The 25016-nt window shown below is 38.5% G+C and overlaps 3 protein-coding genes across 18 annotated transcripts in view; 2 read left to right on the top strand and 1 right to left on the bottom strand.

Annotated features, from left to right (window-relative positions):
* Nucleotides 1-1012: 1012 nt before the first annotated feature.
* USP16 (ubiquitin specific peptidase 16) lies at nucleotides 1013-19869 on the bottom strand. 12 transcript variants are annotated; one of them, XM_086883327.1, is made up of 18 exons: nucleotides 19671-19864; nucleotides 17741-17836; nucleotides 15946-16127; nucleotides 15205-15308; nucleotides 12874-12977; nucleotides 10956-11131; nucleotides 9881-9973; nucleotides 9099-9229; nucleotides 8628-8715; nucleotides 8009-8087; nucleotides 7045-7136; nucleotides 6251-6307; nucleotides 5219-5386; nucleotides 3977-4646; nucleotides 3622-3716; nucleotides 2346-2432; nucleotides 1940-2093; nucleotides 1013-1329 (listed from the first exon to the last, which is right to left on the bottom strand). In XM_086883327.1, exons 2-18 carry the CDS (start codon nucleotides 17799-17801, stop codon nucleotides 1205-1207), a joined length of 2466 nt encoding a protein of 821 aa, XP_086739453.1. In that variant the 5' UTR covers nucleotides 17802-17836; nucleotides 19671-19864; the 3' UTR covers nucleotides 1013-1204. The 12 variants fall into 12 exon arrangements, with proteins under 12 accessions (XP_086739453.1, XP_086739454.1, XP_023799248.2 ...); XM_086883328.1 differs by having other exon boundaries at nucleotides 19743-19839; XM_023943480.2 differs by lacking the exon at nucleotides 19671-19864 and adding an exon at nucleotides 19335-19480.
* On the top strand, nucleotides 19659-24218 carry RWDD2B (RWD domain containing 2B). 5 transcript variants are annotated; one of them, XM_023943463.2, is made up of 5 exons: nucleotides 19659-20213; nucleotides 20525-20742; nucleotides 20837-20904; nucleotides 22015-22380; nucleotides 23091-24218. In XM_023943463.2, exons 2-5 carry the CDS (start codon nucleotides 20536-20538, stop codon nucleotides 23326-23328), a joined length of 879 nt encoding a protein of 292 aa, XP_023799231.2. In that variant the 5' UTR covers nucleotides 19659-20213; nucleotides 20525-20535; the 3' UTR covers nucleotides 23329-24218. The 5 variants fall into 5 exon arrangements, with proteins under 5 accessions (XP_023799231.2, XP_023799226.2, XP_023799234.2 ...); XM_023943458.2 differs by having other exon boundaries at nucleotides 19663-20402; XM_023943466.2 differs by having other exon boundaries at nucleotides 19806-20402; nucleotides 20534-20742.
* Nucleotides 24219-24337: 119 nt separating this feature from the next.
* The window catches only part of LTN1 (listerin E3 ubiquitin protein ligase 1), a 30616-nt gene continuing 29937 nt past the window's right edge, over nucleotides 24338-25016 (top strand). Inside the window, exon 1 of the mRNA XM_086883326.1 lies at nucleotides 24338-24613. Coding sequence (XP_086739452.1) covers nucleotides 24572-24613 — 42 coding nt within the window. The 5' untranslated portion in view covers nucleotides 24338-24571. The remainder of the gene's footprint in view (nucleotides 24614-25016) is intronic.

Genomic DNA, 25016 nt, shown 5'->3' with positions numbered 1-25016 from the left:
ATGCATGCATCTCTCACCTCACCCTTTTAAGTCCCCATGCTCTCAAAAGGGCATCCTGACAGCAGTGAACTGCATCACATTCTAATGACCTTAAAAATAAATGCTGAGTAGCACTAGCCAGCATGATGCAGAGTGCTGGAATCTTTCAACTGAAGCCCCCTGTTAAGATTAATCTTAGGAAGTAAACAGCTTATGTGTCTCCCAGTAGCTTGAAAGGATAACTGCACTTGAAATCCAAGCCACTTCAATAATTAATCCTTTTACTACTCTTGCCAGTGCTACTCTATCTCACAACCAGAAGGGAGTGGAAGGCTAAATCAAGTCTGGAACTATCTTATACCCAAATAAGGCTGCCATACAACAGCTCTACTAATGATGGCTTTATAGTCAGTTGGTGGTGAGGCTGAAAAATGAACTCAGCAAGTTTTCAGAAGGATTGGCATACTGCTATAGTCAGCTGCATGAGGGCCACTGCTGCTGGCTCTAAGGGTTGCAAGAACAAGATGCCCATTTTCTTAGTAAAGCTGTTGTGAAAAAATGCACTGAATGTAAGCAGCTGCTGCTCTAGCTTGGCAGAGCCAAGATTTCATTCACATGAAAGCCAACATGAAGCTTGTGGAGAACTTGAAAGTCACGTCAGTGCAGGACTACTGGTCTTAAGCTTGCTGTGCAGAAAGGCTACACAGGACAGCCTGTAGTGAGAGTGAGCTGAGCACTCAGCCTTGCCAAAGCACCAGCAAGAGAATGCCTGGAGCATTTGCAAACTTGAGAGCTCCTCTATTGGACATAAACTGATAGTGAAAAGAGAGCTGAGGCTGCAATTGTTTTGGCTCTTAAGAGCTGTAGGAAGAAACAGCTTCCTATGCTTGGAACCCAGGTCTAAAAAACGCATGGGAACACATGAAAGCTAGTGAAGTACAGTTCAAAAGTAGAGCTGGTTGCTTTAAAGTGAAAGAGCTGCTGATCAAGATTTATATCAACATCCAAATTACTCAACAAAAACACAAAGCTGTAATTTTGGAAAAAACTTTTATTGAAAAGTAGTGGAAACACTGGAAAAAGTATAAGTTAACCACTTGTCAGTGTGTCTAAAATGCAGAAAGTGAATTCCTGCTGTATAGCTCCAACATGTTAACATGATTTGCAAGTCTTCTCTCAGACCTCCAAAGAAGGTGGCTGCAACACACAAGACTCTTCTGATGAGTTACAGCAGCCTCTCATAGAACAGAAGATAGGCTTGGGAGCTCAGCACTTTGGACACAGAGACAGGTTGTACATGGGTATCGCTGATGTGGAACCACTGACCTTTCACTGGCTCAGTTTCTGAAGCTGTGAAAGGAAAAATGTAGGAGTAAAAGTTACTACAAAGAAGAAGCAATCATTTCTATTACTGTCCTTTAAGAATCACAGACTACAATCATAGAATCATTGAGTTGGAAAAGACCTTCAAGATCCAACCTGTGACTGATCACTGCCTTGTCAACTGGACCAGAGCACTGCTACATCTGGCTGTTCCCTGAACACCTCCGGGGATGGGGATGTCACCACATCCTTGGGCAGCCTGTTCCAATGCTTAACCACCATTTTGTCTTCATTGCTTCCTAATGTCCAACCTGAACCTCCCCTGGCACAGTCTGAGGCCATTTCCTCTTCCTGTCACTGTTTGCCTGGGAGCAGAGCTGGACCCCCACCTCACTACACCCTCCTTTCAGGCAGTTCTGGAAAGTAAGATCTCCCCTGAGCCTCCTTTTCTCCAGGCTAAGCCCTTCCAACTCCCTGTGCTGCTTCTTACAGGATTTCACCAGCTTCATTGCCCATCTCAGAGAACTTTTTGGCCATGGCAGGAGGTTGGAACTACATGATCTTTAAGGCCCCTTCCAACCCAAACCATTTTGTGATTCTGTAAGAAATAATTTGTAAAATATTTCTAATGATTTACCTTGAGATTGTCCTCGAAGGACAAGATCAGAGAGGTGGTTGTTCATAGCTCTCATTTTAACATAGGCAGTGTAGTGCCCAGACCTCATTGTTCCGCTGTGTTCAACAACTCCGTAGAGAGAGTACAAGACCTTTGTATTCCCTTCAGCCACATTCTAGAAAACGACAAGTGTAGCTGTCAGCCAAGTGCTGGGTTTTGAAGAATGTAAACTTTGATTTTTTTGCTGATGAAATGGAAACTGATCACAAGAGATTCATGCAAGCACTACAGTTGCAAGCAGTAAAGTACAAGTTAACACACAAAGTAGCAGGCTTGACAAGCATTCTACAAAGATTTTGCTATGCAGCTTTGTTGTTAAAGCACATTAGAACATGGCATAGGAGAATCTGATTGTTTTCCCACTTACTTTACATTTAGCTGTACAGAAAGGAGCCAAGTCTATCACTTCTGGGAACTTGATATGCCTGTTAACCTTCTGCAGATTAAATCCAGCCTTAAACAATCAAAGTAGAGGGAAAACCCCATAATGTTAAAATGGAGCATATTAAAACCATTCTTAGTTACTAAATGTTCCAGGTTAAAGTTTCATCAATACAAATTAGTTTTACACTATACAAAACTGGGGAAAAGTGAATTTTTTTATTTCTGATTTCCAGTATTCCAGCATTATTTCCTTGCCCCCACATGCTGCACTGGAGCACAAATTAAGATGGCTCTTCAGTTCACTCATACATTAATGTAATGGTAGCAGAAGTGGAAAAAGAATCAGCTCTAATGTTCTTCAGTAACTATGAGGACAACTCTTGCTTCTCAGATACTGTAACATGCCTGAGGATCTGATCTTAGAGCATCCGAACTGATGCAAACTGTGCTCCCACTTAATCAAATAATCATCCAGTATCAAACTGGAAAAACAAAAGATGATGATAAATGTTATTTTCTTCATATTACAGTCTCTTGGAACAGGCTACACATTTCTATTTTCTATATGAAATTGGTTTTCATCTAATCAAAGTTGCCTCCCTTATTTTTCAAGTATATTGACCAAAACACCAAACAGGTTTAAATTTACAAGAGGCAATACTGTCTCCCTTTCCTCTTTCTCTCTTGAAAAGCTAAAGCCCCAAGTTAAAAATTTTTCTACAACTTTAGAATAAAGAGGTAAGTGACTTTACTTCAGTGTCTGTAAATAAAACTTAAGTTACTTTGCTTTCCTTTTATCCTTCCTTGTCCCCCACAAGGCTCAGAATCCTCTCTTTTCCACTTCTGCCAACTTATTACTTATTTGTTACTAGTAAGGGATCCTATTTACCTATACCTACTGGAATATATGAGCCCATGACCAGCAGTAATAGCAGGAAACCATTAATGCTAAAATTCTGCTTAATACAGTAAACAGTAAGAATAAAGAGGGAATATGTTATGAATATGCTCACAAAACAGTGTTTTCCATTTAATCAAGGAATATTCTTTCAGGAAAACACACTTCAATGCCTCAAATACCACAAAACACAATGCTGCACACTAATGCCTTCCAAACTTTGGGAAAAAAACCCAAACTAGATGTATACAAAATAAAAGTAATGCTAGCATGTTTTCAAGTTAAGCTAGGACTACATGCATATGTACATGTATTTACGTATCAACCTGAGGCTATATAAATGTATCAGCCTGCTACTTACCTGCTGAAACCTTTTTAAGTGAAGGGTTAAAATTGGAGGAGCTAGAGAGATGAGCATCTGCTTTTTGGCATTAGTATAAACATACTTCTTTTCACCTGCAGAAAAGAAAAATCACCAAAGATTAAAACAAGTTTTGTATCAAAACAAATGTTACAGCAGGAATTTATTTTCACTAAACTGTTACAATGTCATCTACCACAAGAACTGAGAAGCTGAGCATTCCCCTTTAATATAATGAATGAAAGTAGACAAAGTTATACAAATACTACTTTAGGGATAATCCCCCCACCCTTTACCCACTCAAGAAGCAGACAGGGATATATATAAAGTTTTCTTCTAAAAAAGTGTGTCATACTTTTTATGTTGTTCTTTGGTCCACAATGCCTTTGTGTACACACATCACACAGTAGTTTATTGGTTTCGGTAAGTGTTTCATTACGGGTAAATTGATACAAACAGTGATGGATTGAATCTTCCTCAGGGTTCAACTCTTCCCTGTTTGCCAGAGTACAGAATGCTGTTTCGGGGTCATCTGTAGATACTTCACATGTTTTGTTAGGAACGGGCTGTAGGCCATCCAAGGTACTTGCGTCAGATTCACTGGCACTCAGGTGGAGTTTTGAAAAGTCCGTAGCAAGCTCTTCCTCATCTTCATTTTCATCATCCTCCTCTTTCAAAGACAGGTTGTCAAGGCCATTGACAAACTTCATAGTAGAATCTAAGCCTTCCATAGAGAGATCTGTGAAAGACTCATTTTCCTCACACTCTTGTTCTGGCTTTCCTGTATTTTCATGCCTGCTCTGAATCTCTGTACTATTTCCCTGTATACTCAAGTCTTTCTGAGTTAAGCAGTGATCTTTGCAATCATGTGATGATTCCTCTTCTTGTTTCTTTTCAAGAGTTTCAGAGCTTATTTCAGTCTCTGATTCTTGGTTGTACTCTACATCTACCTCTGGCTGTTCAGTTGCGCAGAGATCTGTCAACTGAAACACCTTTCCTTGAAGTTTTTGCTGCCGGCGTTGGCTCTGCACATTTGAATACAAAATAAACAAGAGTACAAAAAACAAGGTAAGTACAAATTATATTTAGCAATTCTTACCAGTTCTTTATCAGAATGTTGCATGCCATAGATGCAGAAGGCAGGAGGGGGAAGAATAATCTATGATTTAATGATCAGAGATGATCAGTTCCACTAACACTGAATTTATCCTCACTCAGACATAATTCCCACTGCTCCTTGTTACATCATCAAAATACAGCTAACGATGCCCTTGCTATTTTCCTGATCTTTCTCGTGTCTGTATTCTAAAGTTTTGTGAATATTCTTGCAATCAGTGACAGGAAAACAGTCTGATACAAATTACAGCTACTTCAGACAGGCAACAAATTCTGCCGGATATTATTATATTATTCCTGCACAGCAACACTCAGCAGAACATCTTAACAGCAAACACATGGGAATAATTGGTCTTTTCAGTTGTGCATTTGAAATAGGAGAAATTCTAAGTTCTCTCCTCCTTCATGTAAACTTAGGAAACAAAAGGAATTTCTTTCATTAGAAATAGCAAGCAGAACTGAAATACCTATCCAAACCAACCTTGGCTCGTTTTCTGGCCTGTTTCTTCTCTTTTTTCTCTAGGTGCTTACTTGTACGAGGGGGCTCATCTTTCTGCTTAAGGTAATGGTCATTGATTTTATTCTCTTCATCTTCGGACTCCTTTTCTTTTTTTTTCTTAATATTTTCTCTCTTTGTAATTTTCACTTTCTACAAAACCCAAAAAGCCACAGAACAACCACAGAAACAGAGATGTTATCTGAGTTTTCAGCTCAAATGTAGCATTTTAATGATACAACATACAACTCACACCCTGATATTAATGGAAGGAGTGTCTCACTCAAGAATTCACATGAAACAAGGACTAGCATGAATGAAACAGTATGAAAAGTAAGGCTTTTGAGGGCCCAATTCTGAACCTGTAAAGGGGCAACATCACCTTTGCCTCTAACAGATTTCATTAAATGCATTGAAGAGTAATGTTTTACACAAGCTGAGACATTTTCAGTTGAACTGCCTGCCACAGAACTTGTTTGCTTCTGCTAAAGTGAAAAACTGGTTTGTGGCAGAAGTCATGACCCCTTTGGCTCTGGGAGTTCCATTCCAATATTTATGAGTAAGCAGTGCTACACAAAAAATCTGAAATAATACATATACAGGTTATCAATACAAAACACAAAGCAAATCAAATACTTTGAGTGAGTGGAGATTGATCAAGTAAGTATTCACATACTATCCTATCAGCATTTCTTAACTTTATTCCATAACCTGAATATTAGGAGAAGTATTCTGGTACTTGGTGCAGAAAAATGGATGAAAAAAAGTGAAAACAAACCCCCAAAGAACTCAAACAACCTGTATGATTTCCCAGAGAAAATTTATGAGCCACAATTTACAGGAATGGCTCTCATGAAAAATCTTTTTCTCTACATTTCTGTGCAATTTTGACTTGCAAAAGATACTTTTGCAAAAAAGTAGAAGTTTAAATGCTCTTCCTAATGACTGAATAATAAGTGTTTTCACATAAACAAAAAATACATATAAGCTGAAAAGCACCTATGTACTGTTTCTTACCTGAACATCTAGTACAGGAAGCGACAAATCAAGGAAAGACTCATGGACCAAGGACACCTTTAAATGAATAATCAAGAGCCCAATTTAATTTTGTTTGGAAGCAGATGGCTTGCTGTCAATAGGTGTATTTGCATTCAAGGCCTGCTTTCACTTGTGCACACAACTGTAAAACACAGCTCATTTATGTCCACAAATAGCTTTCAATGACCAAAAATCCAGCAGTCACATTACCACAGAAATGAGCAGGGAATATTTTGATGAATTTCAGTTATCTAGTGAGACTGCACCTTAGGGCCTAAGTGACTCACATTTGTAATCTATCATGATGTTCAACAAGCCCATATGCTAATGCACTCAATTACTTCATTCTTGGGATGTATTATCCCAGTAATGCCTTCTTAGCTGTCCTCTTGGCACTCCCACGGTCTTCATTCTGGGAGAGGGGAAAACGTAATCCCCCGAATAAAAAAGGGTAGGGCCCCATAACAACTAATTTACTCTATGATCTGTACCATTGGAAGGTGTTCACTGGGAATCTAGGAGGGAATTATGGCAGAGGCAGCTTGCTGTTGCTGACCTCTTTTTCTGGAAGGCTTTTGAAAGGAACTGGAAGATTATCTTTAAAAACACAAGGCAAGAAAAAATTCCAGACAAATCACACTCCTTTTTGAAAAGCATGCAGCTAGTCAAGTCTTATTTCTACAGACAGTCACTCTGGGCTTCTCCTGCAGATTACAGGACATAACTGTAGGTCATACATACTCTAGGTCATTCAGAGCAGGCACTTTACTTACAGTTCTGCATTCCTCACACATAATTGTGCTGGTTAATTCTCCACCAAAGATTCGATCTACAAAACTTTGTATTCCCTTTTTCTTTTCGTATTCTGAGAATTCAAAAAGTATATAGTAAAGTTAAAAATATTATATACAATACACTGGCAACCAATTTCATTACAACATACCAAATGAAAATGGAGAATATAACATGCAAGGTATATATGATGGAGCATGTTGACCTGTTCAGGTTTCCTCAGGATAACAAGTACAGCAAGATTCTTAAATTAAGAATCTTTTGCGTATCGAAAGAATGGGGGTGAAAACACATTTGCAGAACACAGCTGGTTGAACCATACCTCTACCACTTTCTCTGCTCAAACGCATTTCCCTCTTTTCTCAGAAGTACTGCATTTCACTAACAATTCCTGTTTTCTCTCAAGACTGAAACAACTATCTGAACTTAAAAAACAAGCACCAACTTTTGTCTGACAAACAAAACCATTTTCTTCAAGTTGTAATTTCAGAGTAACAGTTTGAATTTAAATTGGTAGCTCATCTCCTAAGTCATGTTGAAAAGTTTAAAATTTTTCTGTTCACTGTTTGGATTTTTTTTATATTACTGTTAAGTAACAATGGACTATTAGCAGCTGCATAAGTTATATTCACATACTAGTATTTTTATTTCTTACATGTTTGAATGATTAATCATGGCCCAAACACATTTTAATGTATGATGTCTACAGAATCAAGTCTCTCTTATCCTATTAAGAAGGAAATGCCACCAAGACATTTCAGCAAAACATTTAAATATAGATTAAAACTACTGACCCTGTTATTCTAGTTAACACATGCATACTCAGGAGATGGCATAAAGTTTAACAAGTAAACATGTATCTTTTAGTTGATACTATTAATGTTACTTTATATACTTCAAAAAAGAGATTTTACAAATTACTGATGCTGTGATAATTTATTTTACCTTTAATTTTCTTTTTAAGTTCTTCTTCATTTTGTTTGTTAGAGTCACTCAGCGCCTTTAGTATTCCAACGCTTATTTGCTGAAATTTTCAAAACAAATATACTGTGTAAAATTTCCTAAACTAATTCAGTTAACTACTTCATTTTATGATGTGTTTCAGATAGAAGAAAAAGTATAATCTTCATCAATTAAGAGAAGCAATACAAACAACACAAGTACCTGTAGAACCACACAACAGTTCCTGTAGATATTAAAAGAAAAAAATAGATCAACTGAGAAGTTGCAACCATCATGTTGCAATTAGTATGTAAGAAAATCAGTCTAAGGATGAAATACTTGCCCAAATTAAAAATGGCAAGAAACCCCTATGGAATTTCTACCAGTCTGTTTCAGAAATGAAGACATTCTTTAGAGAGACTACACATGTTCCAAACCCACTTTTTCTGAGTTACCTTTGCTAATATGCTTCAAGTGAGTGCTACGGATAGCACAACCATGCTACAGAGGCTGACGTATCTCAGAAAGTATTTCTGAGTTCTTTCTCCCCTCAGCAGAGGAAAGAGTCTGGGTCTGGGACATGAAGAAGAAAGGTATGCACAACTATGACTCTAGCACTCACTTGGATTTCTTCTGCTCTCATTCCATCAAGTAAGTAACGAAGCAATTCATGACTGTCTTGCTGCTGATAACCTTTGAATCGTATTGCTCTGTTAAACAAAATTGTAAAGTATAACTGAACTCAGAGATAAAGCAAAAACAAATCATTCCAAACATGCATAGACAAAGTCTCCAGAATGTATTGGATAAAATAAATAATTGGATAATATAATTGGATATAAAAGCAACAAGCGTCTATACATCGTATTTTCTAAAAATATGATGCCAGCTACTCAGTATGGTGTGTTACTGAGTATCTTTCATTTTACTGCTATTTATTTATATTTTTTTCTTCTTTCAAAAATTGTTAAGTACTTTACAAATTTTATATGGTGTGTTTTAAGCTAGACATAAAAAAAGAGGAAAAACTGACAGTCTTAGACAACAAACTTTTTCATAGTCACTATAACATGCAATTTGTACAGATACTCACTTTTTACAAACCTGAGCAAAAAGTTCCTTAGGAGTCACTACACCTTTTTTTGTCTCTTGCATTTCTGTCACAAACTGATGCATGGCTAGTGTTAAAGGACCTGGCTGATCTAGTTTTATTAGCTGAGGTTCCTGTTTGAAAGAAAAGCATAAGAGTTGTTTTGCCTTAATTCAGTGGCAGATTCTTTTGAAGTAATTTTTCCTTTTCAGTTCCTGAAAATATTATTGTCAAATAGAATACACAAAATTCCAAAATGGCAATGAGTTAACCTGACAAAAATGTGTGGTTTATCACGAAATAGCAAAACTCAGTTATTTATTGTTTAGTTCAAAGTCTGGATTTCTTGCCTTTACTAGGAAAAAAACACAATTTCTTAAAAAAGGTTGTGTATTTTCTTTGTCATCCAAATCTAACTGTAGTGACAGGCATGTTATTTAAGTTAATGCTACAGACAGCCTCTAATTTCTTATTCTGCATTTAGACAAGTGGCATTATAGCAAGAGTTACACATTTTCACCCTTTAAATATCATCATAATGCAAGCATTCCTACAACAGAGTATTGAATCACTGCTCTTACAGTCTGAACAAAATACCTCTGCTGACTTCAGAAGCGCTTTATGGAAATCAGTGGTGAAGCTCCTGCTGATTTTACATCTTAATCTTGTTAGTATTTACGTGGAACAGCTTTAAAATTGACAGATAAGTATTGCTTGTTTCCTTAACAGACTGTTTCCTTAACTGCTTGTTTCCTTAAAACACTACAGAGGTCAAAGCATATTACCATGCATAGCTCAGGTGACTCAATTTTAACTGTTGTGCCAGGCACTTTAGCTTCTTTAAGCAGCTCCCTCAGGACTGGAGTTTGTGATAAATTCTGTAGAACATAAAAGACAGAAAGAGATTGGAAAACAGGGACAACAGGAAGGGCAGCTGAACTCTGCTAGTCATGGAATTTGTAGCAACCAGTTTAGTAGCAATTTATTTTCCCAAACACAGAACAAAGGTAGTTAACTATCACTTCAGAATTTCCATCTGTGTTTAAGACTTAAAGGTACATTCCAGATAGCTAATGGGACTTCCAGTGTCCTCTATAAACCCTACTTTATATTGCAGAAACCCTAAATGCATTTTTATTCTACAGACTGATCTTTTGACAAGTGTATTTACCAGTGTCTGTTTCTAAAAAATCAAAGGATAATATGTTGTGTATGTATTTACTTGGGTTTAAAAAGTGTTTAAAAGTAAATCAAAAGCAGTTTACTAAAATCTGCAAGTACAGTGGGAATTTTGTTTGAGTAAAGCTTCAATATAAAGAGCCAAAGAGCACAAGATCACATCAGTTTCAATAAACATGGAATAACAAGTTTATTCTACACTTCTTAGCTGAACAAGTCATGCAAGATGGCAATGCCTGCAACATGCTCATCTTGTTTTTTTCATCCAATCTTTCCTTTTGATTTCCTGTTCCTGAGAGAGACATGGCCTTTGAGTACTAATCTCTTATAGTCTAAGAGGTCACAAGGGTGATGTGTCAGACTATTTCATATTTTAAAAAAATAACTAGAAGTTGGCACGCTTAATTTATATCAGTAAAAAATGCTGTCCCTCAAGGACAAGGCAGTTTCTTGTATTTCCTCTCAGAGCAAGTCTGAACCTGCAGCTCTATTTCTTTGTATTTCTCTGGGCCAACACACTATTTTTAGATAGATGCCATCATTGCTGGCAGATAAAAAAAACACATTCTAATTGTGTCACTGTAAAATGCTGGGGGCAGGGTTGTTGTGGGATGTTTTTCATTTTGATTGTGGCTTTCTTCCTATTCAAAGTTTTTCTAAAAACAACAGCAAGTCCTGTACCTGCATCACTGCATTAAAGAAACATGTATTCCCCAAATTACTAAGTCCTTTCACAGTGACTTCTCCATTGGCAGTTGAATGAGAATTTTCTTCTTTAAGTGAAACTTCTTTTTCTTGCTCATTTTTGCTGTCTTTTTCTACTTTTTTATTTTCAACTTCTTTGTTCTCTTGTTTTTCTATTGAAATAATAAAAACATAGCACATATTAAGATAGTTACAGGGTATAGGCTAGAAAAGATTATTACAGCCAGCAGCAATTTATGATGTTTAGAGCTTATACACATGATAATTAATTCTTCATTTTTTTAATATAAAACTACTGGTTTAGGTTCTTAAATTGTCTAGGTAGTAGAAGTTAAAAAATAAACATGACAAAAGAACAAAAACAAAAATCAAGAACCCCCCAAATCCCATTTCAAATTAGCAAGCAAATTAAACATGTCTTGGCCCACAAGCCATTCATGCAAACATCCTACTAAATTCTTCAAGTGTTATCTTAAACTTTATTCCTGTGAAAATCACCTATGTGAGGGCTTTCCACAAAATTAAACAGGCTCCCACTGTCAAAACATTCTCATATTCGTTTCATGTTCCTAAACAGATGATACTGAAAGGTTTATAGTCTTCAAGATGAGTTAAAAATATTTTCCCCCAAATTATTTTGGTGTATTGCTGAAAATTTCAACAGCCTGTTTAATAATGTTCTAAGGGAGTTCCAGTCAGTTTTCAAAATAACATCAACACTGGTTCTGCCAGTTTGGCAGTCAGCTATTGATTAGGTTTCTAGTAAATACAGCTGAGAGCTAATACTATCTTTAAAATCAAGTAACACAAGTTCAGAGAAAGCAAGGAAAACAGACAATACAATCTTAGGACAAGAAACAGATAGATGGACAACACACGGAACACATGAAACAGGCAACAACTGCACCCAGGTATTCATTGATTTTCCAGTTAAAACACAAGAAGAAAATTTTGGCAACTGATATGAAGTTCAACTCTGTGTCTCAGAAAGACTAACCACTCAAAAAACTCTGCTCCCTGTGGGAAAACCTCAGCTGCTTTCTCAAAAAATTGAATTCAGAGACAGCCACGTGGCATTGCTGGGTGTTTGTATTCCATTTCCTACAGGGTCTGTGATTGCACTCAAGCGTTGGAATTTCTGACAGTCATTTGTTATAGCATTTATTTTCTTATGCAAATTCTTCCAATTTTTCTAGTGGAAATGCCTTGTACAAAACCAGTTTTGCCATTATGGAAACTAGGAGGTTTTTGCTGTGTTTGTTTTCTTTTAAACAATCATACTTTACAGATAGACTGCAGGCTGAACACTATATTTTAGAGTTCTAAAAGCACTGCAGCTGCCTATCATAAACGTACAGACCCAGTGACAAAGCCTCTGTATACAACTCCTTCCATTAGGAAATGTGCTCTAACAGCAGGAAACTTAGTCACTCTGATACATTCACAAATACCCACAAAAAAACTTTAAATAAAATCAAATCAAATTATCCTTAAGAAAGGCCAATTTTTCTTTAGATCTTAAGACAGACTGAGCAACACTGATGAATAAACACAGCACCCTAAGTACTGAAACTCAAATGCCTATTCACAGAAAAACTGAATGTCACACCTTAAAAAAAGTCACAGTAAAACTTATTTTCCTCCTAGTCTTGGATGTCTTGTCTGTAAAAGTTTAGGGGATGCTGAGCAAAATCCTGACCTAATTAGGCCTGTGGGCTAGGATGTTACTTATGCTATCAGAATTGTGACAAAGAAGATAAAAAAGGGGAGAAATTAGTTTTTCTGTTTACCATAAGATGCTAAATCTGATTTAGTGTAAATTCTGAATTTATAATACTGTCTCCAACACTTAGGAGACCTTCTGATTGACTGCATCTATACTATAATTACTTACCTGCATGTGATGAGTCAATAGCAACTTGTTTTCTAACCAAATCCACAGTCTGGCCCAAAAGGGTTGAAGTTTTATATGGAACTTCATTATCACATTGGTAGCACCTGTCTCCGCCGCCCCCAAAAGAAAACAATTAATCCTATTTTTTCTTTCTAGTATTTAAAAATCCTAAACTATTTACTTGTTTGACACAATTTATTACACAAAGTTAAAAAATTACAAGGTTTAGTGTAAGGTGACTGGTGGTTGCAATTTACAAGTATAAATTAAATTTCTAAAAGATGTGCTTAGAAACTTTGCTGCAAGAAAAAGAAGCTTGGAAAATTTTGCCTAAAAACAAGAAAATAAGATATCAGGCCCTAAAGGAAATGACTTATAAATATTATAGCATGGGAAATATTTTGAATATTCTAGTCAAGCAAATACTTAACTGTATTTAAGTCAGATAAGAATTAATTCAAGGGCCCACCCTTAAATCTTGTATTTGCTCTTCTACTGCTGACACAAACCCTATTTGTCTGTTTATGAACCAAGAAGTGTATGGTTATGCCAGTAATCTGCTTTAGAGACAGTTGTGGGAGAAGCTGTGGTCATAAAGGCTCGAGAAGAGTAAAACCCTGACAGAATACAAACAGCTGAAGGAGTTTCAAATGTACCAATTTTGTAATTCTACCCAATCAACTCTTTGAAGAAGTGGCAAAAGGTACTGATCCTTCTGCATTTTGGAGAACACAAATTACAGTTCTTAGGCAGACTTCAGGATTACCATAAGTCACTCAATTTTATTACATTAAAAGCAGAAGAACTCTGCAGCAAAGTGTTTCCCCAAATCTCTAGCTGTAAGATTGAGCTAGCATTAGCTATAGTCATCACATTTCCTCATATCTCATTAAAAAAATTGGCTCAACTTTTAGATCCCTGATTGTTTACCTATTGTGTATCTGGTTAATCATAAAAATGGACATGCTCACTCCTGGAATAACAAAGGATAGTTACTTCTATGGTGTGTTTTAACACCATAACCTTCTATCTGTCAAAAAAATTGCAGACAACCTTAAAAGAATGGAGGGATTGGAAAAGGTTTTGTTAGTGATGGCCATTTGACCAGCACTGAAAATCAATACAACAGCACTTGTAAACCCAAAAGAGCAGAACTTAGTGAATTCCTAGAATTCTCTCTTTCTTCCCCAAAACATGTCTTTAAACTCTTAACAGTAATTATTTATATCCAATTTGAACCACATGTGCATGGACACTACAGAGAAATTTGGTCACACATCCATATCATTAATAAAAGCAAAAGCAGTTTTGATCAGACTTTTTGTACTAGGCCCACTGTGAAATACAATTCTTGACTGTGGGTTTGATTTATATCTAATTTATAGCAAATATATTCATCTTTGAATCACTTCTTGCTCAAGTTTGTACAACCAAGAAACTCTAGAAGGAAGCCAAAACATCTTACTTCGCGAACTTACTCTCATTTGCAAATATTTCTATTAAAAAGCAGGGAAAATAGAGCACTTCAAACCCACAATTTTAACACTAATTTAAATTCAAAAAGAGAAGTTCACTAGTTCATTAGTAATAATGTTACTAATAAAGTCCATTTCCATTCTAGAGTTCATTAAAAGTAGTGATCATTACAGGTAAGTGCTAAGTGTGATCAAGTAAATAGATAATGTTATGTAAAATTAATATAATGACAGATACTAAGTGGCAAAACCACATCACTAAGCAAAAGAAAAACTCTTTATGTCAAGTACAGTATTTCTATATAGCACAGTTTAGAAAATTAGGGTTCCCCTTATATATACAAGTGTGTAATTGCTTTTGAGAGAAGCAAAATCTACCAGGGACATGGATTTCGTATTGCTTGATCCAGTAGCACCTTGTAATTCTAGTGGCACTTCCTGTCTATATGTGGTATTAAAAAAATTGTATTTACTGAGGAGATAAAAGTAAGGTTGTCACTAAGTGCATATCAGAAAGAGCCTTCTCCCAGGGTTGAATCTTAAGATTTAGAGCTACAGATCAACATTTGTTTTCATGTGTCAGTATTCTGATCAAGTAAAAGCAGTAAAATATGAAGTCAACCATTTTTACTAGTTGGTCAAGTTCAACCTTAATTATGAAAATTTTCTAATCATAAATTTTACAAGAAAATAACACTTACTGCACAAGTCTCAGCAAAGACTGCTGGAAATTACATGTCTGGAAACACTTGAATATATATCTAGAGATAAATCTCAGAATTCACAAAGAAAGGACAAATTATATTCTAGCCTCTGTTGCCCTCCAGCTCTGTCTTGTGCTGCCTGATAAACTCACCACACACTCCAGTTGTCCAAACTGAGAACCAAACAGTGGGGATCTGATCTTGGTCTTTCATAATGCTTTAAAGCATGCTGGTCTGGAGAATTTCTGTCACAGCCCTACAATATTGATAACCACAAGTGTCACAAAATCCGTTTGACTGTCAATGAAACATACATAAAGTCAGAATGAAAACAAAGTGTTACAATGAAAACTGTTCAATTATGTTCAACTAATAGGGATCAACAGATGGCTATCTACTTCAAAATACTTATTTCTGCAGATGGATAATTTACTGGGTGCAGAATAAAGCTGCTATGAGACTGAACATTTAATGAATGAATTTCAGTCTGAATCCCTGAAAGAATAAAACAGAACCAAAACCACTTCAGCATGCAGAGTGGTAAGTTTCATGAACTAAAGTGAGCATTAAAATCTTTTAAAAATTGACAGATTAGGAGCATTTTCATTTTCTCAGAAAGAAAAATAAAAAATCAAACTTTCTAGGAAAACCAATCCTCAAGATGGTGTTTTAGCCTTAAGCCTGCTAAATGACTTTGGGCCATCTTCCAGGTACTTCATTTGACATTCAGAGCAGATATTTTTAAATCACACTCTAGAGCATATAAAGTCATCTAGGTAGCACCATCTTTACAATAAAAAAAAGAATATAAGGGTTTAATTAGAAACTCTCTTGTTCCACTGTATTACAAGACACTGAAAGATATTGAGACAAATTAACAACAAAAGAGATACCCTATGGCCACATTTTAGGCATAACCATATCGAGGTGCCTTCATCAGTCTCCTCGTCCTCAGCCTTCTCTTGTGTCTTACTGTCTGCCTTGCAGTCCTGACAAACATGCCACTCCACATTGTGCAGAGCCCTTCTCACTCGCCCTTGGTCCAGTCCTTTATGAATATGCTTGCACACAGGTTCTACAAATTAAAAAGCACAAGAAGGATGTAGATAGCATAACAAATACAAACACTGAAGACACAGGCAGCAACCCAGAAGCTGAAGCAGTCTTTCTAGAGCCAAAGAAACACTGACAATTTATCATAGTATCAGAAAGAAACCTTTTGTTACCACCATGCACAATCTGGGTATACTGTTGCTGTATCATAAACCTTTACTTTCAGGTGTTTTTATTGCTCAGATAGTGCAACAGCTCTGAATCCATCTTTGTTGAGGCAAGATTACAGCCTTAAGATTGCAAACTTCTATTAGCATAAGGTGAAACTGGTGCAAATTTTTGTACCTACAGTTCTGTTCCTGTCCAAAATCACAGGATTTTATCAAAGCACAAATGCTGGCCAACAAGAGGCAAACATAGATATTCAGCATTACCTTAGCCTTTCTGAAAAACATAAGCTTCATCTACAACCTCAAAGTCATCATTTAAAAAACAAACAAAAAAAATTTATACTGGCAACTACTGTTACAGTGGAATTATTCATGTTACAGTGGAACATTCATGATCAGTCTTAGTTTCATATGTGGCTTTACAGGTCTCTGTCATCTTAAGATAACCTATTTACAGGCAAAAAATTGAGATGACAGCAGCATTTAGAACATAACTGATCTCTTTGCAGGAGAAAAAGAAAAACAGTTACAGTAGACATTGACACCAGGAAACAAAAAAGGCCCCAACACCCCCAAGAACCAAACCAGACAAAAGCAGCTAAAAAAGGCATTCTTTAGAGACAGAAGCTAGCACAAGAAGATCAGGACAATCAGGAAACCAAAGCAGAGTGGACTTAAACAGGCCATCCCACCAAGCTTCCTCAAACTCTAAGTGCTCTCTCTCAGCTAAATTAGCCTGGTTTAACTCACTCCTCCAGCTAGAATCAACAAAAAAGATGAGAAAGACACAATCAGTGACTTGGCAGATAAGGTGGTAGAAGAGAATGCTACACAACACAAGTAAAAACAAAAGCTACCATAACCAGGATAAACAAGACCAAAAAAAATCAGCACAGGTGGGATCCAGTGGAGCCAAAGAATAGAATTTAGTATCTCTGATTAGGAGCAAAAGAACAGAAAGAAGAGGTTAAGAGGTTTTAACCAAAATACACTATGGGAGCTGAAGTGTCTAGAGTTAGTACCAAATTAGCTGCAAGAATAAAGAGAAATTTCTTCACAAAAAGTATTTTAGTCACAAGTTTTCCTACTAAAGCAAGAATTTTCTGCAACAAATTTTCACTAGGAAAATGCAACCTGAGCTTGGAGGCTGACTCCACAAACCCTTTATATTCTGAGTAATTTTACACAATCTGTATCAGTAAAGAACTGTGTGTTTGAGTTTCCTTAAAAAACAGAAACTAATCTCAGTTTTCAAGACAGGATTATTATTTTCTAGCATACTTAGAAAAGTCACGACAACAGTATTTCTTGCTTAGACTTGAGTTTCAATTAAAAATCCAGATTTTGTAAATGAGACTTCAAAGCAAGTGCCTAGTATGAAGGCCTTCTAATGTTAATCAGCTTTCAAGCTTTCTTTGAGGTTAAAAGAAACATTAGGTCCACAGACCTCTCCAAGGAAACATACCCAGCATATCTGGAGACTCATCAGACTGTGCAGTTTTGCCTTTGATGCGTTTCTTTCTCATATTTTTTGTCTGTAATTGTTCCTAAAAGGAAGGACCTAACAAAGAAAAACAGTAAGATTAGAAAGTAGTTTTAGTTTTCCTTGTTCATTGCTACACAAGTTATTTCTACGGCCAAGCTGTCCCTTGAGGTGAATTAACTTGTTTTAATTTGACATTTTCAAAACAAAAAAAATTAACTATATTTTAACATTCAAACAATTGTAACTGTTGTATAGAAAAGGTCACAGTGTGAATTGAAAAACTCAAATTATTTAAAATGCTAAATCAAAATCATTGCAGAAAATAATAAGACTGGAAACTTCAGTATCAAAAATCCTATAAACCTTAAGGACTTAAACACCACAGGGATTTTATGAAAAGGAATTGGTTTTGTCCCAATTAAATCCTGAAGCATTTGCAACCTTTTCATTTTGTTTACTGCAAATTCCCTGTGTCTTTGATGAAGTCTGACACAAGCAAAAGACTATTAACATATTTGAAAATACACAGACAATGGGAATTCAAATTTTTCAATTTCTTTACGGGAGAAGATTTATCATCACCTTCCCCACATATCAAGCAAATAATTCAGATGGGGTCTGTTATCTACTATACCTATGGACCCTTCTCAAGACTGATCTACCACTACAGAGTCCTAAGCCAAGAGCTTGGCTTCAGATCGGTGGCTACTGCACATGTGGTAGGACATTTTTAGTTTCTAGTCTGTAGCCCTTGTAACTTACCTTACAAAAGATCATTCAAAAATCTCAGGTATACTTAAAACTCAACATATGTTGTACAATGAAAACAAGGAAGCTAAAAGGGTTCAAAATCAATTCTCTGCAATCTTTGTGGGCTAGCTTAATTCTGCTGTCCACCCTTCATGTAAACACAACCAGCACTAAACCTGTATCAATCCACCTTTCCAAATCCATTTCTTTGCTTGTACTTGGCAGCCCACCAGCCCCAGAGCACAACTGTCTGCTCAGAGCTGTCACAGCCAAAAAATTAGGCCAGACCAAGAGAATCAGAGAGAAAAATTAAGCTGGTGAGAGCTGAGGCATGATACTCACAGAGGACGTTTTGTATGAAAAGCCATTTACAAACATGAGCATGTTTGCATAAGTATACTCTTAGGGCAGGTGACCCAATTTTTGATGGCTGCTTGGCAGCCACTTCATCAAGAGCAGAATTATGAACTTCTGCAACTTAGCATTCAACTTGTTCAGAAAAGAAGTAACTGTTCATTCGACAAATTTCCTCTACAGCACATTTTTTCTGCAAAAAGCTACAACACTTCATCTTGTAAAAACAAATTTTAATTAATAAAAATCCTTTCTAAATTGTTCTTGCTCCTGCCGGGAAGGCAGGACAGCGTCCACACGTGAGGCTGTTAATTTAACCCACGCTGTGCCTGGACAGACTTGTCCGACAGGCTCTGCACCAGCTTTTCCACGGCACAGCCCTCAGGAGGAAATGCACAGCCTGAACGACTGAAGCGTTTTCTACTTTTTAAAATAAGACAGAGCGATCTGTAAGCGACCAAACGCGCACCTGCGTTTGACAGACATAATGGAAAAAAGCCCTCCGAGCCTGGCTTGTGGAACCTCGGTGTGGGGCGGGCAGCAGGCCGGACCCGCTCGCCAGCCAGCACTTCCCGTCCCGCGGCAGCAGGTGAGCCCCGAGCCCGGCCCGCCCCCGTGACCCGCCACCGCCTGCTTCCGATTGGCTTGCGCCATGACTGACAGCTATCGCAGCCAATCGGAATAGCCGCGCGTCCCGGCCAGAGCGAAGGCTACAGCGCGCCGGCGGAGCGAGTCCCGAACCGGGAGGAGAGTGGCCACGGCAGCAGGACTGCGGCGGCGGCCCCCGAGGACTCCCGTCCCTCACCTGCCGCTGCGGCTGTGCGAGCAACTTGGTGTCGCATGACTTCAACAGACGGAGCAGGCGGCACCCTCTCACCTCAATCACCGGTGGCGGGGCGGCGGTCACCGGCTGCCATGCGCGCTTCCGGCGCGCTGCATTGTGGGGCGCGGGTCACGTGTGCGCATGCGCGGGCGGCACCCCGGGTGCCTCCCCTCAGTAGTCTGAGGGCCGCGGGGGAGCGGTGTGGGTGTGTTCGAGGGGCAGGGGAGGCTCCCCAGCGCTTAGAACACCTGAGCAACAGCCCTGACTGGAAAACATTGGTTTGGTGACACAGCAGCGCGTCCTGTCCCACTTCAGGGCAGTGGAAACCGCGCGGGCTGTCAGTGTGTCTGCGTGACTCGGAGTGCCCGGCAGAGACAAGCCGCTTATGATGGGCTTTTTAATAACTATTAATATGTGTTAAGTCTGCAGCTTCCTCGTGAGGGGAAGCGGAGGGGCAGGCACTCCCTGGCGACGAGTGACAAGACCCGAGGGCAGGACATGAAGCTGTGCCAGGGGAGGTTTAAGGTTGGATATTAAAAAAAAAAAAGGTTCTTTTCCCCAGAGGGTGGTTGGGATCTGGAACAGCCTCCCGGGAAAGTGGTCACTGCACCGGCTTCCAGAGCTCAAGAAGCGTTTGGACAAAGCTTTCCAGACACAGGGTGTGACTCTTGTGATTTTCCTCTAAAGGGCCAGAAGTCAGACTCGATGATCTTTGTGAGTTCCTTCTAACTCAGCATATTCTGTGATTCTGTAACATGATCTGCATAGGAGTAGTTAATGAACTTTGTCCCATATTCAAGCTATGTCTTTATTCCCTGATTTTTTCTTTGCTCAAGGAACAACAGAAATGGCCAGCCAAGAAGAAGCAGAAATACAAATTTCAGAGTTAGATTTACTGTCTAGCATGTTTCCTTATGAGGAAGAGTTTGCTGTGACAGACCAAGTGGCTCTAGCTGAACTGAAACACTATGTTGAAAATGAATCTGCAGAGGTGCCATCTTCAAAACTTCAATTTATACTGAACGTAAAGGCAGAGGTGCCTAATGCCTCTACGGTATTGTAAACAGCTTTTTTTTAAAAAAAATATTTTATTATTTTGTAGAATTTTATGGTTTACATGAAGTAAATATTTGCTCATTTGTTTTTAGGTGGAATTCTCTATGGGCTGTGCTTTACCATTTAAATATCCGACTGTTCTCCCAGAAATTACTGTGAGGTATGACTGCTAATAAAAACATTTATAAGTTAAAGTGTGTTGCATAAATATGGTTATGATCAGAGAACACATGGTTTTTTTTTTTTTATTTTTTTATGGTTTACTGCCAAATTAAGCAAGGTTGACAACAATGCTGAAGAAAAAACAAACGAGTTTATGATTTCTCTGGTGTGCTCAGCAAAAAGTGAGGAAAAGGGAAAAGGCATGAAGGAGCCATCACCTGTACAGAAGGGTTACATGTAGATACTGTTCATAGGTCTGATGCTCAAGAAGAAAGATGTGTCTTGATAAAGCTTAAGACAAACTGAAGGGGTGAAAAGATAGTTAAAGGTCTTATTCTTCTCTTGTCACAATACTGTTTCTTCCATCCTTCTGATTTTGTTATTTCTGTTTAAAGAAGTAGACTTGTGTATTACAGGAAATTAGTTCAGCCACCATATTTACTTTTGAAGTACCTTTTTCTTGACTTTGTTTTACAGATTGGTAGTGCTGTGTGTGAATTCAAGAGTTAGCACACCAATTAAATACTAATGAAGATGTTTTCATAGCTAATATGAGTTAAATATGAATAGCAAACATATTATCTGACTATGCCTGATTTTCTTGGCAGCTTGAAGCAAAACTTTTGAAAAGGTATGAAGCTGGGGAAGGGGCTGGAAAACAAGTCCTATGAGAAGCAACTGAGGGAGCTGGGGTTGTTTAGCCTGGAGAAAAGGAGACTCGGGGAAGACCTTATCACTCTCTACAGCTACCTGAAAGGAGGCTGTTGCCAGGTGGAGATTGGTCTTTTCTCCCAGGGAACACACAACAGGATGAGAGGAAATGGCCTCAGGGAAGTTCAGGTTGTCATTAGAAAGAATTTCTTCATGGAAAGGGTGGTCAGGCACTGGAAGGTGCTGGAGTCACCTCCCTGGAGATGCTCAGTGCATGGCTGGATGTGGCACTCCATGCACTGGTTTGGTTGACAAGGTGATCATTGATCAAAGATTGGTCTTCATATTGGGTGTCTTTTCCAAACCTAAGGATTCTGTTATTCTGTGTTTTTAAAAACATGCTAAATTGTAAACACATATATATTTATATGCATTTATATTTTTTCTTTTTTGTTAGGTCATCATTATTAAGCCGCTCTCAGCAGATTCTCCTTAACTCTGATCTAAGAACGTATTTGATGCAAAACTTCAGTGGCGAGCCCTGCATGTTGAGTGCGAGGGAATGGGTTAAAGATCACGCAGCTGCTTACATTGACAAAGATCTTTCATCCTCCTCAGTGACAGCCTCAGAAGCCACACAGTCAGAAGTCATCATGTTCACTCGATTGTGGATCTATAGTCATCACATTTACAGCAAACAAAAAAGAAAGAATATCATTGACTGGGCCAAGGAGCTCTCTCTGTCAGGGTTTTGCATGCCAGGGAAACCAGGTGTTGTTTGTGTAGAAGGTTTACAAAGTAGTTGTGAAGAGTTCTGGTCAAGGTTAGTTCTTCTTTGTACTTAAATGCCATTAGTAGTTAGAATATTGCATTTTATCATGTTGTACATGTAGCCAGAAGGTGGGAAACCCAACCACCTGCTAGGATGTGAAGATCTGCAAAGTATTTGTGTTTATAATAATGCATGTACAACTCTGAATATCCACTGTACTGTTGGTTGCAACAGTCAAAGCAATCAGTACTGCATGGTACATATTTATTTCTGTTTTATTTTTCTCTGTGTTTCATTTTATAGAGATGGACCACAGTACCCCAGTTGTGTTAGATAATGTGTGCTGTTCTATCACTTCACATTCGTGTTTATTCTGCTCCCATCATTTATCCTTCTGGGTGCTGCAGACTAAATAAGCATTGTAATTTGATTGTATCAGCTAAGACTGTCTGAGAATTCTTAGCACAGGGAAGGCAGAAGTGAGCCCTGAAATGGCAACTACATCCTCATTGATTATTTTGTGAGAAATAGCATTAAAGTTTAATTAAAATCCTGAGGAGTTATAAAAAAACCCAAGTTTCTGCTTATGGGAGTGTTTGCATGTGAGTAGTATTTCTATTACCAGCTCATATACCATTATCTCTGTCAATATATATATACAATTAGAATTTATTGACTTTTGTGATAGTAGTTATTCCATAGTATTTCCTAAAATGGTCTTTATTCTGTAGTTAGATTAATATTTCCCCAATTGCTTTCAGGGTAAGAAGATTAACATGGAAAAGAATTCTTATTCGGCACAGAGAAGATGTTTCTTTGGAAGGTGGAGGACATGCTGAGATACAGAAGCAACGGAAGTTCCCCACTTTGGAAGAAAAATGTTTTGATGCACATGGTGCCAGGGGAAATCATATGGACTTGGGGCAGCTGTATCATTTTTTAGAAGAAAAAGGATGTGCTGACATATTTCAAATGTACTTTGGGGTTGAAGGGCATTGAAGGGGTTGAAGATCAGTACAGGCCCCAGCACCTACATTTCTAATTTAATCCTTGTAACAGATTCCTTAGCTTTTCTGCAACAGTTGATCACAGAGGGAATTAATAATTCATGATTTATGTGATGAATCCAATTTTCAATGAAAACAAATATCCAGAATAATGAAAATGACTATATGAATGACACTTTCAGGTGTTAAGGAGATGTAGGGTACATACCTACTTAAAATGAAAGAAAATGTGCTTGATAACCTACTGGACAGTTACAGAACTATAGATGGATGAACAGATGGAATATGGTGAATGAATATACAAATAAGAAGAGACACAAATACAGTGTGGGTATCTCAGGAACAAAAACATGATGTTTACATTAATTGTTACTATCTACATTCACTTTATGAAAACTTTTTTAAACAGTCTTCTACTTTCTACCTGGAACTATAGTAAGCCAAGAGATCAATATTTTATTTAAAAAAGAACAAAGGGAGGGAACAAGTTTACAAGAGTCTTACTCATGCTACCACGGTGAGCTAGGTTGCCTGCTCTAAGGCATAAGAATTTTCTGTAGGTAAAAGTGTTTGTGCAGATAAGGTAGATACCATGGTGGCCCCACTACATTTCTTGGTTTGGTTTGTGTAAAAGCAGCAGTGTACCAAGGATTGGGCTCTCTTACAGCGTGCTCCAAAACTCTGAAACACTCCTCAGCCTTCTGAGTTCGCAAATTTTCACTCCTGTAATATGAAGTGCATGTTGCATGTATTTTTGAGTGGGATTTCAACAAAGCTGTATCAATGAATGCCGATTTTGTAGATACTGTATCTAAATGCCATGGTAGAAAAACCAGACATTGGTTTATTTGGATTAAATATTTTTATTAAATAGTGATTAAATATTTCTGTACACGTCTAGTAAAATCGCTAACATTCGGCCCTCTGGTGTGGACTTGGAACACCTTTTGTAGGGATGCTTCACAGCGATGCCATTTAGCAAGCGTGGGTGAAACTTTCTCAACTCCAAAGTTCCTGTAAGTGTACGAGAACGCCGCGGCTCCGTAGAGGCCCCCACGGGCCGCTCGAAGTTTAGGATGGATGGATTTTATTTTCTCTTTAAAGGATGTCGGTGAGTTGAAGGCCTCTCGCTGCAGTCCCCCCCTCCCGCGCCGCGCGGCCCCGCCCCGGAAGTGTCGCGGTGCCCGCGGTGGCTCCGGCCGGGCCCCGGTCCCGGTGCCGCCGCCGCCGCCGCCATGGGGGGCAAGAACAAGCAGCGAACCAAGGGCAACCTGCGGGTGAGCGCGGCCCGCGGGGCCGAGGAGGGTGGCGGGGCCGGGCCCAGGCCTGGGGGGCTCCGGCACTCCGGGTGCCCTGGGCGGCCTCCGCGGGCCGCCGGAGCCCGGCTCCCACGGCGGGACAGCGCGGTCTCCGGGCCCGGCTGTGGTAGCTGGGGCCGGGCCCGGGCCCGGCCCTTGGCCTGGGTCGTGTTTGAGGGGAGTGTGACTGCTGCTGTGGTATTTGTACAGAGAAGGGCAGCAAAATCACCGCGGGTGTAGATTCAGCAAGGTGCCGGTAGTACATTCGGTGTGTTTTTCTATGCGGAGTCTTAGAATACACTTGCCAAAAGGCCAGAGATGATGTGACATCTGTCCTATCACTCAGGATTGTGGGAGAAGTCTGGAGTTCAGGTTCCCTAAT

The sequence above is a fragment of the Cyanistes caeruleus genome, chromosome 3 (assembly GCF_971803275.1).
Source record: "Cyanistes caeruleus chromosome 3, bCyaCae1.hap1.1, whole genome shotgun sequence".
In the NCBI taxonomy this organism is placed as follows: Eukaryota; Metazoa; Chordata; class Aves; order Passeriformes; family Paridae; genus Cyanistes; species Cyanistes caeruleus.
This window is presented reverse-complemented; position numbering and strand designations above follow the sequence as displayed.

What these genes read in the sequence shown, in the direction of transcription:
- USP16 (XM_086883327.1), bottom strand. Translation starts at nt 17,801, where the DNA reads ATGAGAAAGAAACGCATCAAAGGCAAAACTGCACAGTCTGATGAGTCT. An exon ending in TGTGTGAGGAATGCAGAACT is followed by an intron (nt 6,308 to 7,044) that starts GTAAGTAAAGTG and finishes ATTCATTTAAAG; the next exon opens with GTGTCCTTGGTCCATGAGTC. An exon ending in ACTTAAAAAGGTTTCAGCAG is followed by an intron (nt 2,433 to 3,621) that starts GTAAGTAGCAGG and finishes TGATTGTTTAAG; the next exon opens with GCTGGATTTAATCTGCAGAA.
- RWDD2B (XM_023943452.2), top strand. Translation starts at nt 20,491, where the DNA reads ATGTCTTTATTCCCTGATTTTTTCTTTGCTCAAGGAACAACAGAAATG. An exon ending in CTCCCAGAAATTACTGTGAG is followed by an intron (nt 20,905 to 22,014) that starts GTATGACTGCTA and finishes CTTTTTTGTTAG; the next exon opens with GTCATCATTATTAAGCCGCT. An exon ending in TGTGAAGAGTTCTGGTCAAG is followed by an intron (nt 22,381 to 23,090) that starts GTTAGTTCTTCT and finishes AATTGCTTTCAG; the next exon opens with GGTAAGAAGATTAACATGGA.